Source organism: Rissa tridactyla, chromosome 9, assembly GCF_028500815.1.
Source record: "Rissa tridactyla isolate bRisTri1 chromosome 9, bRisTri1.patW.cur.20221130, whole genome shotgun sequence".
Taxonomy (NCBI): domain Eukaryota; kingdom Metazoa; phylum Chordata; class Aves; order Charadriiformes; family Laridae; genus Rissa; species Rissa tridactyla.
The window spans coordinates 19,146,503-19,160,340 of record NC_071474.1 but is presented as its reverse complement, the minus strand read 5'-3'; the positions used below and the strand labels follow the sequence as shown (position 1 = coordinate 19,160,340).

The following is a 13,838-nucleotide window of genomic DNA, read 5'->3' as shown; positions in this document are numbered from 1 at the left end:
GACAAGGAGCTGGCCGTTCCTGAGACTATGAACTGCACAAGAGTGCTTGCAGAAGTCAGCCCAGATCTGGAGCTTTACACCTTCTGTCCTACGTGAACGCATACCTCATTGAAAGAGGGGTATTGTCTGAAATGTTGCCTTCTCCGCCTGAACGGCTGCTAAACGTGTGCATCTTGAGACACTTAATACAGCTGGCATCTTCTGATGCAGCCTCAGCTGAAACAGTCATGGGCGAAAAGACAGCCCAGTTTAGCGGCTCTTCCCACCCGTGCCGGGGCTGGAGATGGGAGCTCCTCCTGGGCCCGGCGACCTTGTTGGACGCGTCGAGCCGTGGGTCCCAGCCCCGACGGAGGTCTTCCCGCCCCCCTGGGCGCCGGCGGCACCTTCTCTTCCCCCGGCCCCGCTCGGGGGCTGCAGGGGCTCCGGCGGCCTTGAGGCGCCTCGCCCGCCGCCCCCGCGGTCGCCCGCCCGTCCCGTCCCGTCCCGTCCCGTCGCCGCGGTGTCCGGCCGGGGCCCGCGCCCCGGGGCCGCGCCGGAGGGCGGCGATGCGGGGTGCGCGGCTGGCGGCGGAGCGCGGGGGGTGCGGGGGCGGGGGGGTGTGCAGCTCTCGCTAGCGCTGCTTGTGGTCACAGCCAGGCAAGCTCACATCCCATCTGGATCACGCTCGCTCTCTCCCTTCTGCTTTCCTACCATAGAGTTGCGCTGGAAACAGAAGATAGAGGGAGTGTAGGAGCTCGCCATCTCCAAGCGATCTACATTGGGAAAAACATGGAGTCCGCTCCGGCAGCCCCCGATCCAGCAGCCAGTGAGCCGGGCAGCAGCGTCTCCGAGGCGGCCGCCGGCGCCAGGGACACCCCGGTGAACCTGGAGCCTGCCCGGAAAAGCGATGCGCCGGCTCCCGTCCGCAGGCAGAGCTACTCCAGCAGCAGCAGCAGCAGAGGTAGGGAGACTTGGGGAAGGGGGAGGGGGCCGGGGGAGTGGGATCGGGGGGTGGGTGGGAATAGGAAGAGGGGGGTAAGAGAGAAGGGGGAAATGCAGCAATTTAATCCCCTGGTTTATCGCTCGTGCTCGTTGAAGCCGCGCACGCAAACAAGCCACGCTTCTCCCCCCTGCAAAACCTTGCAAACTTTTATAGCTTCTTTTAATTGCTGCAGGAGGAGGGACAAATGCAATGAAAATATCGAGCGGTGTTTGGTGCTTTCCTGTCTCTGTCGCTTATTGCCTGTGGTATCCGGATGGGTACTGTGCCCCTGAAATTACATAATTTTATAAATATATAAAGCAACAGCAGGAGTATTGGGATTCAAGGGAACAAACTTTTAAAGCTGCAGTGTCCTTCCTGCCCCCCCTTTCTTCTCCCCCTCGTCTGTCTCCTTTTGACAGTTCTCAACTGGTGTGCTGTGGCTTGTTGTGAATGGGGGATCTGTGATTAAACGGCAGATTTGCGGTTTGCGGGTGACTTATTCACTCTCTTGCGTGCTGTTTTCCCTTAATTCATTTAAGTGTATCTTAAAAATGATTTCCTCGCGGGGCGGATCATCTCGTAGCTGCTGTTGTTTCTTGAAGGTGCACAACTTTGCAGAGGGTCTCTGCTCCCGTGGATTCTCCTTCGCTCCCCCTCCGGCCTCCGAATAAAACGCTGCAAACAAACAAACGAGCCCCCCCCTTTTTCCCGTCGCGAACTGTCAAGCCCTCTCCTGCCTCAGGTTGTGTCTTTTAGTCGTGCGGGTCAGCTCTGAAGGTGCTCGTGGCGGGGGGGGAATGTTGAAGTTTGGCGTCAGGTCGGTGGTGCCCGAGCCGCCCCGGCGGCGGGCGGGCAGCGGGCAGCCGCCGAGGGGAGCGGAGCGGGCAGGGCGCGCTCGCCCCGGCTCCCGCCGCCGGCAGGGTGAGGGGCGCCGGCTTCAAACACCGCCGGAGTTTGCCGAGACGTGCGAGAGAGGGAGGAGGCTGCCGCTTTAATTACTTGTAAATAATTTATGAAGCGTTGCTCCTACAAGGCGGGGAAGGGGGGGTGGGGGGGAGCGCGCTAGAGAGGCTTTGCTTGGTAAAATCACTCGGTGATGGGTAAAAAATTAATTAAATAACGCTCTGTAATAATGCACACGGCTGTTGACAGAAATGACGGGCGGAGAAAAGTGCGTGCCCGGCGGGAGCGGCAGCCCCCTCGGCGGCCGCCGGCGGGGCTGGGGCGGCGATGCCCGGCCGGCGGCGGCGGGGAGACCATCTCTCCTCGGACGGAGGGATTTTTGGTTGTAGGTTGGAATATGGCTGATCATGTGTTGGCTTGTGTTTTACAGTATTTTTCCCCTTTTGGCCACACCCCCCCTTCCCAGGCAGCTTCCCACTCAGGGAATCCGCGTACAGTAAAAGCCATCGAGATGACACACGCCGAAACATTTAATTAGAGGCGATTTGCGAGCAGGGAGCGCGCAGTTAGGCGGATGCCGAGGCGAGGAGGAGCGGGCTTGGCCGGAGGAGGCCGGGTGGCCGCGGGCGTGTGTGCAGGGAGCTTTTGGCTGCGCGGGGTATATTTAGAGCTTGCGAGAGTGGATTTGGAATGCAAGCGCCTTATGTAACGAGGTTAATCAGAAACACTGGAGAAAATTTCCTTAATTTGTCGGGGAGTTCTCTGGATGTTTGCGGAGCGGCCGTAGTTCGCGGGTGTTACACAACGCCCCCGACCCCCCGCCCCGGGCTCTCCCGGCCGAGGGCTCCGGCGGCGCGGGCAGATGGCGCTGGGCCGGCGGGCGTGGGGAGGGGGCAACTTTGGGGTCCCATAAATTACGTAACGCTCGGCTGTCGGTTCTCTACGGATGCGAAAAGGGAAAGGGAGGGCGGGGAGGGGGGCTGGGAATTCGCGGTCCCGAATTTGTTTAGGCTTTGGTACTGCTAACCTGCTGACCCACATGTCCCTCCTCCCCCGGGATTAGACAGGGGAGGGGAGGGGGCCGGGGACAAGGCAGGCACAGGGCGACAGTCGCCCGGGCTCGCACTCGCCGCACGCAGGCGGGCACCGGGTTATGTAACAGCCCGAGCGACAACGCGAAGGTCAGTGATGGAGGAGGCATCCCCCCGCCACACAATAGCGACAGCTCTCCCCGGCCGCCGCTCCGCAGGCTTCCAAGGGAAATAAAGCTTAGGGCAGGAGCTGGCGTGTGGGTCGGAAGGGCTTCGGAAGGGAGAAGGAGGAGGAGGAGAGTGGCAGGGATTTGGGGGAAAAAAAATGATGTTTGGGTTTTTTCGGATGATGTAATGGAGTTGGCAGAAAATACAAGTCTACTCCTAGAGTGCAAACAGTAAGAGAATTGGAGCTGGCATTATGTACTAATGTTGCATAAATTAGCGTATTGGAAGTAAACTGACCTACACGCTACATACCAGCTGATTATGCCTTTCTAATAGTTAAAACCTGAAGATACAGAACTGTGCAGCAAAACACGACAACATTAACGTTTTGGCCTCCTTGAAACCAGGACTTGATGGATTAGGTGTTAGGTGTCCCTATAGACTTGTACCTTTTCTTTTTAAAGCTATTGAAATAGAATGTGATTTCTTGCCCTTTTTAAATTTTTTTTTTATTTAATATACGGTCCTTTATTTCTTGTGGCAACAGCATGACCTTGATGTGTGACCAGTATAGGTGAAATTATTTTTAGAACAGCTACCTTATAAGCTTATATGTTCAGCTGTGCATCGAGCTCAAGAATTTACCTGTTTGGGTTGTGATTCTTCAATGTGCTGTAAACTGGCAGAGCTGGACTCATCAAATCTGTATGGAGGAGTGATACAGATATATACTTAGATATATGTACACAGGCACACCTTACTAAATATAAAAATCCTTATTGTTTGACTTAGCAAACCTTTTAAAACACTAGAAATACTAGTTTCGTATCCTTTATTTTCATAGCTGCACCTGCTGCAAAGCTGTTTTGATACATCAGAGTTTATAATAACCAGTTTACATAGGGAATGAAGAAAACAAAATTGACGAAAGGGCTGTTGATGAAGTGGGCAAAGTTTGCTGTGGAATAAATTCTCAAGTGAAGCTTTAGCTATTATAATGCTAGCATTTCAAAATACCCTGGTCCTTGATACACATACATGTTTGGAGTGCCAGATCCTTACGTAACTTGATTTTCATTTTGCTAAGGTTATGCTGTTTGTGTTGCTGTGTAGAACACTTAAGTGAAAACATAAATTTAGGAGTTATCAAAAGCACATTTCAAATGGAGGATTTATTTAGTATATGGGAGCATACATGCCTCCCTGTAGGTTTCAGAAAATTACCTGCATTCTGATATCAAAACTGATTGTTAGAAAATTGACACCATACGTGGAAAAAGCAGGAGATGGAGAAAAAGCCTGATTTTCCCCCAAAAGGATATTTTTACTGCTGGCGCTAACTGTTAAGATTTTCCTAAGATAGTCCCTGTCCAGCAGGTTGAATTTCAGTCCGTGTGTGTTCTGCAACAAGGGTTTGTGGTGTGCCATGGTTCGTAGAAGGAATGCTTCACTCACCAGCTCTGGCCCTGAACTGAGACTGTTAAGTGCCATTCATTTCACTTTGCAGGCTTTGACATCCATGGAGTTCTCCCCATGCTGCAGTCTAAGGCTTAATGTTCTACTAGTCCCCTTAGAAGTACTCGTAATTGAATAAACTATATTTTAATAGAGAACTATTGTCTCATTAAAAATGAAAAGTATATAAAAAGCTTTTTAATCTGATAAAAAATGCTGTGTTTTTTTGGAACCGAGCTCTTGGTCTCAGTGGTAAGTCAATCAAGAGAGAATGTCTTGCTGAAAAAAATTGAAAGGCAGCTCTTACATCATTAGAAGATGCTGTATATGTAAATATTTTTATGATGCTTTGTATTTAATAATAGAAAGCTGTAGCTATGTAGGTACTTGTTCATTCTTTCTTTCTGTTGAGGTACTGAGAGTATTTTGCTATTTTCCAGAAGACTTTGGTATTTATTATCGTGTCATCTATTCAGCCTGATCCTTTCTCTACTGATAGTTTGGTGGGGCTTGCTTTTTGTGTTTTGTTTTAATTTGGGTGATGCTCCGCATGTAGAGATGTGACATCATTAACAGTGACATCAGTAGATTTGTGGTGTTCCTTTCTTTAAAAAAATCCTTTATTGCTAGATTTTCTCCATTTCTGGATTTAGACTATTCCATGGAGTGTAGTCACGGTACAAAATTTTGTATTTTGTTTTCAGAAGGACTCTTGGAATTTTATAAATTTGGATGTTTTCTGTAGAGTCTATGGGTTGCCGTTGTCATCATTGAGGGCTATTCTGCATGCACCACTGATTTAGTCCTATTTTGGTAAATGATATGTGCTATGAATCCTTTAAAGGACAACATTGTTTTAAATGTTTGTAGCATAGGAGCAATAATAGCAGCAGTATGTTGTTCTCTTAGGAACAATGCCGTTCTCTTATTTCAATAAACCGTAACCTATTCTCTTATTTTATTTGCTTGAGAAACATCTCAGGAGCTCATAAACCAGTATGTAAATACCGTTATCATTCAACCAAATGCTGTAATTTTACTAAATAAAGAATGTGTTTTGTAATGGAGATTAACAGGCTGTGTGACAATTTCGGTTTTGGGTATAGCACTGCATTTGAATGGAAAGGGCAATTTCAGATTTGGGAAATTGTCTGATTTTTTTTTTTCTAATTTTAGTTTTGTTTTTTTTCTTCTAGTATTTGTTTTCTAAGCTACAAAAATTTGTGCGGGGGAAAATCTGGAAGGACTCAATTGATCTCAGTGGATTTAATCTGAGAGCTATCCCAGTGAAAAAGAGAAGGGGAGAAAACCCAACCCAGTTTTAAATTACTGTGGTATCTATATTACTTTTGAAGTTAATTCATGAACAGATGATCCATTCTTAGCTGAAATATTTGTAAGAGCGTGTTCTCAGTGACACAGTTGTAGGAACGGGTGTAAATAAATAAAAATATTAAAATTGTGGGATTATCTAAATGCCCTGGCAAGTCTGGCTGCTGTGTAGCTTAAGGATTGTTCACAGACTCCGTGCTTCCTTGCTTCTAAACGCGAAGCAAAGGGGCTGTCGTCGGAGGCAGCAGTAGCTGGTGTCGTGTGGTTGTGTAAGGCAGGGGAAGGGAAAGGGGAATGCTGGGCACAGATAGTTTACGGGGACCTGTCAGAACAGAACAATACGCTCGGCTTAGGGCCTTCCATTTCTGTACTGCGAGGCAATTGTGACCTTCTCAGCTGTCTGTCCATCCTAGACCTTTTAGCTACAGGCACCTGCACCATCAAAGACTTCCTGTCATCTCAGTTCCTTGGGACAGGATGTTGTGGGGGGGATCAGTAGCTGCTTCTCAAATGGAGCTGAGTTTTTTTTTCTTCTCTGTCACCTGAGCTCACCAGGGAGATTCTGTAGTTTTCTGAATTTCTGTAGCTTTGGTAGAAGAGGAAGTTGCTACGGGTAAGGTGTTGGAGAAACTTTTGGATGTGTGGAAGCTTCCATGCGTCATATGCAGATTTCCGCTGTCTTATTTTTCTCTTCCTCTCATTCTTTTTTCAGTTATCTTATGTTTCACCTATTGCTGAGGCACTCTTTGTAGCCTGGATAATCGCTTCTGGAAACGTATTTTACAGAGCTGTTAGTTTTAAGATTATATGTACCCACGGCTGGCAGACAGACAATCCATGCCTCCCCACCTGTGCAGATTCTTACAGATACATAGAGGAGGGCCCTGCAGAGCGGAGTCTAAATCCTCTAACGTCACTAGATCCATGTTACACAATTTGTGTCACAAACAGATCGAACTTCATTTTAAGAGTTGTTAGCTTTTTTGGCCCCAGTGCTCTAATAGGAGGCTCTTCTACAGCTTTGCTGTTCTGATGATTAGAAAGCCTCTTCTCACTTCTAACTGTGTCCACAATCAGTTTGTTTGCTTGCTTGCCTCTTTAAATGCTGTTTATAAAATCTCCTTGGACTGAAAATGAAGAAGAGGCTGGTATTGTATTTTGTGATAACTGAACTAACGTACTGAGCCCTGTTCTCTGACTCACGGTTTAGCACTTCACCATATCTGTTGTAGATGGTCTGTGCTGATAGAAGCAGGAGAATAGCTTGGGCTGTGTGTCACGAGGAGTTAATTGTCTAATTTCTTGAATGTAAAGGTTCTTCATATTCTTATCTGAAGTCTCATCTAGGTATGGTTCATTCTCGGCAACAACTGAGCTCTTCAGAGACTAAATGTATTAGGGCGTGTACTTTTATGAAGAAATCATGGGGCTTATTCTACAGCAGTTTAATCTTACAGTCTAGCCTCATTGCACCGTTCATTTGGAAGGATCCCCAGGTGTTTTAAACACTATCGGGAACCATTTTGCTTATTACTGAAATCCAGCCACTTCTTGTGTGGAATCTGACAGCTGTTTAATGGTGCTCAGCCGTGCTAAGCAGATCAGAACAGAAAGTGAAGAATACCGTACCTGATTGAAACACTCAGAGGGATTTTAGGTACAGATAATATAATTATCTGCATTGGAATTGGGTCGAACAGCTCTATTCCTGTAGAAAATTACTAGATATTTTCAGTGGCAGTGTACGGTCAAGAAATTGGTTTGAAATATCTTCCTGAAAATGATACCCCCAGCAGTGAGATAATCAAAGATCCTGCTGCTTACCCTGTTGTGATCACCAGTTGTGGTATGATCTATGTTCTCTTCAGGTATTTCTAGATGTATTAATTGTTTGGTCCCATGCTGGTACGTGAAATCTTACAAACCGGGGCGGGGGGGACAACTGGGATGTTGCAGGTCTTGCTTTGTAAAGCAGATTCCTGTACAGTTGGCTTTTTAAAATAGTGAGTTGCACTGCTGTACGTGAAATGTGCTTACATTAACAGAGGTTTTAAAAATGGTTGTAGGGGATCTGTTAACACTAAGCCAGTAGAGAATGGGGAAGGTGGGTGTCACAGTGGTTTCCTTTGAGGATATTGGGGAGTATGGGGAAAAATATATAGCTCTTTCCCAGTCGTCTTCAATTTCACTTCCCATGTAATCTAGCAAAACAGAATATAAACAGAAGATCTGTAAAGGAACAAAAGTTAAAATTCATGATCAAGTGAATGTACATAAAATGTTCTGGTAATCATGACCAACTGTAGAGTCTTTCATTTGTAATTTAATCTAATAATTTCCATGCACTTCTAAAGGAACACGCTATGAAGCTGGCAACTTCTGAGAAATTGCTGTGCTGTTACAAACAGCATTTGAGCTGGCATTATAACAGCATGATAGATAGCGAGATGGAGAACAAAGTTAGCAGTTGAAACTGAGCTGGGAGAAATTGCTAGCAGAATGTGAGAAAGCAGAGTTGGATTACGATAACCTCCCTTGTAGAATCAAATTAAACCTTTTTAAAGGTTTTATTGATTTTTTTAGTTTGTAGTTGTACTATGTATTTACCTCACATGGGTACATGAGATTAATGAGGCAGGTGTAGTGATCACGGAGTGAAAAACTGTGGTGCTGCTATTCTTTTTAAATGTTTCATTTTGTACAGACTGTGGGATATTTACAGCATTAATTGACAATATGTCTGTGTGCTTTAGTTCTGCAAATGTTCAAATGCATTGAAAGTGTTTAATATACAGCAGCGATGGAAATGAAAACTCAACTCCCAGAAGGGGGTTGAACAGAAAGCGCCCCCCCCCCTTTTTATTATTATTCACATAAAAATCCTTAAAAAGGGCATGCTTGTCCAAAGAGCTGGTTTGTTTGAAGAACGGTGAATATATGGCCAAGAAGGCTGCAGCTGGCTTTGAAAACATGGCTGAAAGAATACAAAATGAAAAAAAAAATCAAAAACCAGAGGTAGACCATTTGGCATGAAGTACTATCAAGTATGCATCCAATAGCATTGCCAACTTCTCACATATGAGGGGAATTTTTTTCCATAGCTATGTAGAAGTGTATGCCATACACTTCTGAAATACATAGATATGCAAAACTGTAGACACCATGGAGAAGACTTAATTTATGTATTAGTAGAGCTTGACTTGACTGTTTTGGCACTGAAGCAAGCTCTGTTAGATACAGTCAAGGATAAAACCAAGGCCAAGGCTTGTGAAATACAGATTATCGGTTTTATTTTCTTCCTGTCGTGCAAGTGTGAGAATACTTTAAAGCAGGATTTCCCCTCATAGTTTCTCTTCAAAAGCAGAGGTGGGGGAAAAAATGCCTTTTTTATGAACTGGTAGATGACTTTGCCAAAGTTTTTACCAAATGTAAATGAGTTAGAGGGCTGTGCTGCGTTACATCTGTTAACTAGGGGCAGAAAGGTAAGGTTTAAACTATTTTGTTGAAAGAAGTCTTGAAATTTGATAAGACAGACTAAAATACAGCTTTTGTTAATACTTGAAGTCAAAAACTGTCAGCATAAAGCATCTTCTAAATCCTGTGTATATTAAAAAATAAAATAAAATGAAACCAATCTCAAAGGAAACTAGGGCATACCAAAAACCTATTCTCTATCTGCGTCATACTTCATTTGTATAATCTTCAAGAGAAGTTTTGTTAGTCATTTGTTTTGTAGAAGTTAGGAAGGGTCCTTTACTGCCTGGGTTGTTACAGACAGGCTTTAAAAAAATTCTAATGAAACATACTCTGAACAATTAACATCTGAAGTTGAGTCATAGTGTTTCTGAGATAATACATGTAAAAGTAAGTCTGTTAGCAAAAGCACAGAAGCAACTCTTTACAGGGTTGATGCTTGGAAGAATAATGGATGAAGAGATATGTAGTGGCGTTGTACTTTCAGTCTCTAAGCATTTTTGCCCATCTGTCAATGGCCAGCCAGTCTTTACACTTTGAGAGTCTTCAAAAAAACCAAAGCGGTAGGTCATTTCTACAGATTTCATTACCATTCAACACTCTTGACATTTGTAAAAGTATATTATTTTCTGATAAAATCAGGTGTATTTTTAAAAACTGAAGTAATCTGATTTTCATGACCATGGATGTGCAAGAGATCAGATTAAGGTCAGTCATACATTAGCAGCATGAAAGCTGCCCTTGGTTATTAGAAGAGTTCTGCTCTACTGGTAGAAGACTTGATCCTGTGACGGTTTATATGTGTGTTTAATACTAAGCATCGTGGATGATTCTGTTGATGTCAGTGATACTACTCTGCTGCACAGAGCTATGGGTGTATGTGTAGTAAAGATCAAGGGAGGACTGCTAGTAATCAAGAACTCCACTGTGAAATTGTTTAAGAAAAATGCAAAATTCTAATACTGATGAAAATTACTTTGGGGAAAAAAGGTAACTGTTGTTTTCAGGGTAGGTAGGGCTGGGTGAGGAGTTGTAATTACTTTGGCAGATATATTGTTACCCTGCTATAATTTTGCTTGCAGGACCATGCTGCAGCTCCATTGCTGGAGAAGAATTTATATCCTTACTTCAAACAGCTGTTAGGAGATGAGGAAGAATTTCCTCGTATATGGAACCCAAGTTGCGCTTGTCTGTCACTGTATATGAAATGTGTTTGCTAGAGATCACTAGAAACTTTATTTCGTAATTGCTGAAATCCTAGCTCTATGCTTATAAAAATCCAAAAGTCTTTTCTGTTTCCTAATGGAGAAAAGAAGGGACGGAAAGGGTAACAAATTGTAGGGCTTACCTGCAGAAAATCTAGAAAGCTGACTGTTGAAGTGAGCTGGCTTATTGGTATTTATCTCTTTAGATTTTGGCTATTTGTCAAAGCCTGTTTTGGCTGCTTCTTACAGGATTTAACCATAACTGAATTCTTTTCCCTTTTTTTGTTTTCTGGGTAAATTACACTATATCACTTCACCTCTTTCTAGAGATTCCTCTCTCTAGTCTGTGAGAAGTTGCAGTTGTTAATTTTTTTGACCATAATACCCCACTGAAATTACCATGCCAAGTCAGCAGTGTCCCAGAGATGCTCTAGTGTGACTAGGAGTGTAATATTTAAGGCTATGCAAAAGAACAAGGGAAGATTTTTTTTTTTTTTTTTAAAAGGGAAACAAAAGCCTTCCAAAATTTTAGCTAGTCATTAACTTTCCACAGCAGTGCTTGCATCTCTTAGAAAGAGGCTCAAGGAGTTCTCTCACTAAAATCTCCGGTTTCAGTTCTCCAAAGAACGCTCCCCCATACAACATTCACCTTAGAGGGAACGAGGACAAAAGATTCTGGAGGAAGCCAGGACCAGCAGAGCAGCTAGGCTTTCGGAGAGCCAGGAGCTTCCATTTAGCAGGCCGTATTTAGTCATCCTAGTGTTGGGCTTCTCTGCTCTAGCCGTGTGCTGAAATGGCTGACTGGCATTCCCAAGTCCACCTTCCTGTTGTTTTCAGCCCAGTTTAGAGACTGTAGAAATGGCTTGTCACAGATCTTGGCAATTGGCAAGTCTCCTCTGAATTTCTTCCACGTACCCTTTCTTTTCTTTTCCACAGCAGAGGTTCAAAGCAAAATGTCTTTAGGGATTTGAGAGCAAATGATCACAAGTGGCTAGGTAGGGACTCGTGCCAATATACTGAAAATATTTTGTTGCATTGCTTTTCTCTGCACACAGCAGAATGCACACTGGAAGCAAACTCAGCTCTGGAAAGGCAGCAATAGAAAATGTAAAAACAAACCCAGAAAGGAAGTAAATGAAGCCAAAGGGGGAGCAGGGTAGTTTTGGGTAATGAACAGTGAAAGAAAGACGTGGCACTTAAGGAAGAAGTGTAGTGAAAAGGCACAAAGGAAAGATGACTGATTTGGAGAATGGCCTGAAAAAAAAAATAAAAAAACATTTAGAAAAGGACCGGAGTAGTGAGGGAAGCTACGGTGTCTATTGAGGGGAGGGGAATTTACTGCCTTATTGCCTCTGGACAATTCATACATTAATATTCTGTGATCTTGTCTTTACTATGGAATGTAATAAAATGTATTTTAGAGCATGGTGGGGTCTCAAACAGTTGCCTCTCACAGATTTGCTTCAGCACCCTATTGTTTCCAATGAGCTCTGACTAAATGCTTTCGCCATAGATGTTGTGCTAATGTGTTATATGAATTATTTGTCTTATCTCAGTGCTGTGAAATTAGAAGCCCTTTCCCACAGTGTGTTAAGCAGATTAAAATGAAAGCCTGTTTTTATGGTTCAGGAACAGTGCAAATATTTTAAAAAAATTAAAAAAAAAAAAGGAAAGAAAAAAAAGTTGTGATCTAACAGTGGGGTGCTGTGAGGAGGCTTTATGAAGCAAATACATTTTGTAACCTAAATGGTGAGATAAGTTCCAAGCTTCCCTTGAAAAGGTTTATATTGTTTTACCTGGTGCCTTAAATCGAGGGGAAGAGCTTGGGATTGGTAGTTTCTACTAAGATATCTTTTGTTGTTGTTTTCTTTTGAAATTAATTTCCTAGGCAGCTGTACAGTTCCTTCAAAACCTTGTGAGTGACTAAAGGGCTATGTTTACTTTCTGGTAGGTGGTCCTGGGACAGATTTTGGGCTGTTCTGAAAAGCACTAACCATCATATTAGAGGCTACTCCAGCTCTTCTTTGTTTGTAAGAGAAATTGCTTTAAAAAGTAGTCAAGTGATGGCTTTGCAGAGGTATGCGTGAAATTCAGGATTCATGTTACTCTGTCTCTTGAATTCCTGTCTTGTGTATTAGTCCCTCCTCCCTTATAGGTAGAATATATTTTAGTTACAGCAGTATTTTATTTCTAACAACTTACTCTAATCTTATTGTCATAATGTTCCAAGACACTTTATATGATAACTACTCTTCTACCTGTGTGGTATTTGTCACATAAGTCTGAAGTTATCATGAAATTGTTGCAGACACGACATGTGCTTAAGATAAAAAGAGTATCTTACCTGTGTTTGAGCAATAGCTTCATTAAGACATCACGTTATTGTAATATGTATTTGGGAGGGGACAGAGTAATGGTATGATGTCAGAGTGAGCATTCCACTTTTTCTGGACTCGGTTCCGATTTCTGGACATTTCTTACTAATTTCTATTATTTCCCTACATGGAAATAAGAAACAAGATTGTATATTGCTGCATCAGTAATGCTGCCCCTTGGGGCCTCTTCAGATTGTGATCAGGGTTGAGAAGTCATGGAATGCTTATGGACTACACTGTATGGAGATTTAGGCTGAGATGCGTTGAGTTTCAAATCACGAGGACAGAAAAAGGCAGGAGCTGCAAGAGAGTTGACGTGTTATTTCCCTGTCTGTGGAGTAAGTGAGGTAAGTGAGCAGCACCAGGCGTTGCAGTGCCATAGAAGGTACTTCATGGTTTGACTGTTGAGGCATTTACGTCCTGCAGAAGGAAGGGGTAGGCAGAAGAGTGGCATTTTTCCCTCTGTCAGTGTTGGAGGAGGAGACGGCAGCTGTTCCTAAACTGTTTTCCTACTTGTTCTCCAGCATCTGCTCTAGGTGTCCTTTTGTGAGATGAGCTCTCTTTTGTGAGACCCGTGTGTTTTGTTGGTGCAGGAAATGAAAAATCCACCCTCTATCACTGATACTGCAGTCTAAACCACTGGTGTGGAGGCAGCTATGCCAGCAGAAGGGAGCATTTATCAGTTTATTGTGTGTTTGGGGGAAGAGTGTGGCAATGCCAGCATAATTTCTTTTTCTTAAAAATGGTCCTCTGTCAAGCTATAGATTCTCATGCCGGAGATAGTGGGGACTGGGGAGGAGGGCAATGTTTTTTGTCATAGTTGTGTTAGCAGAGGCTCTGCTGTATAGACAGTGCTTCACAATCTTCAGGAGATTGTAGGGATCTCTCTCTGGTTAGCCCTTACCAAGCAGCAATTATACCGCTACTGGTC

The 13,838-nt window shown here is 43.9% G+C and overlaps 1 protein-coding gene across 2 annotated transcripts in view; it reads left to right on the top strand.

Moving 5' to 3' along the window:
• The first annotated feature begins 742 nt into the window (after positions 1 to 742).
• RORA (RAR related orphan receptor A) overlaps positions 743 to 13,838 on the top strand; it is a 381,362-nt gene continuing 368,266 nt past the window's right edge. The window contains exon 1 of one of the 2 annotated variants that reach the window (XM_054214151.1): positions 743 to 940. In XM_054214151.1, the coding sequence (XP_054070126.1) occupies positions 769 to 940 (172 nt within the window). In that variant the 5' untranslated portion in view covers positions 743 to 768. The remainder of the gene's footprint in view (positions 941 to 13,838) is intronic. The other variant, XM_054214149.1, reaches the window with a different exon arrangement.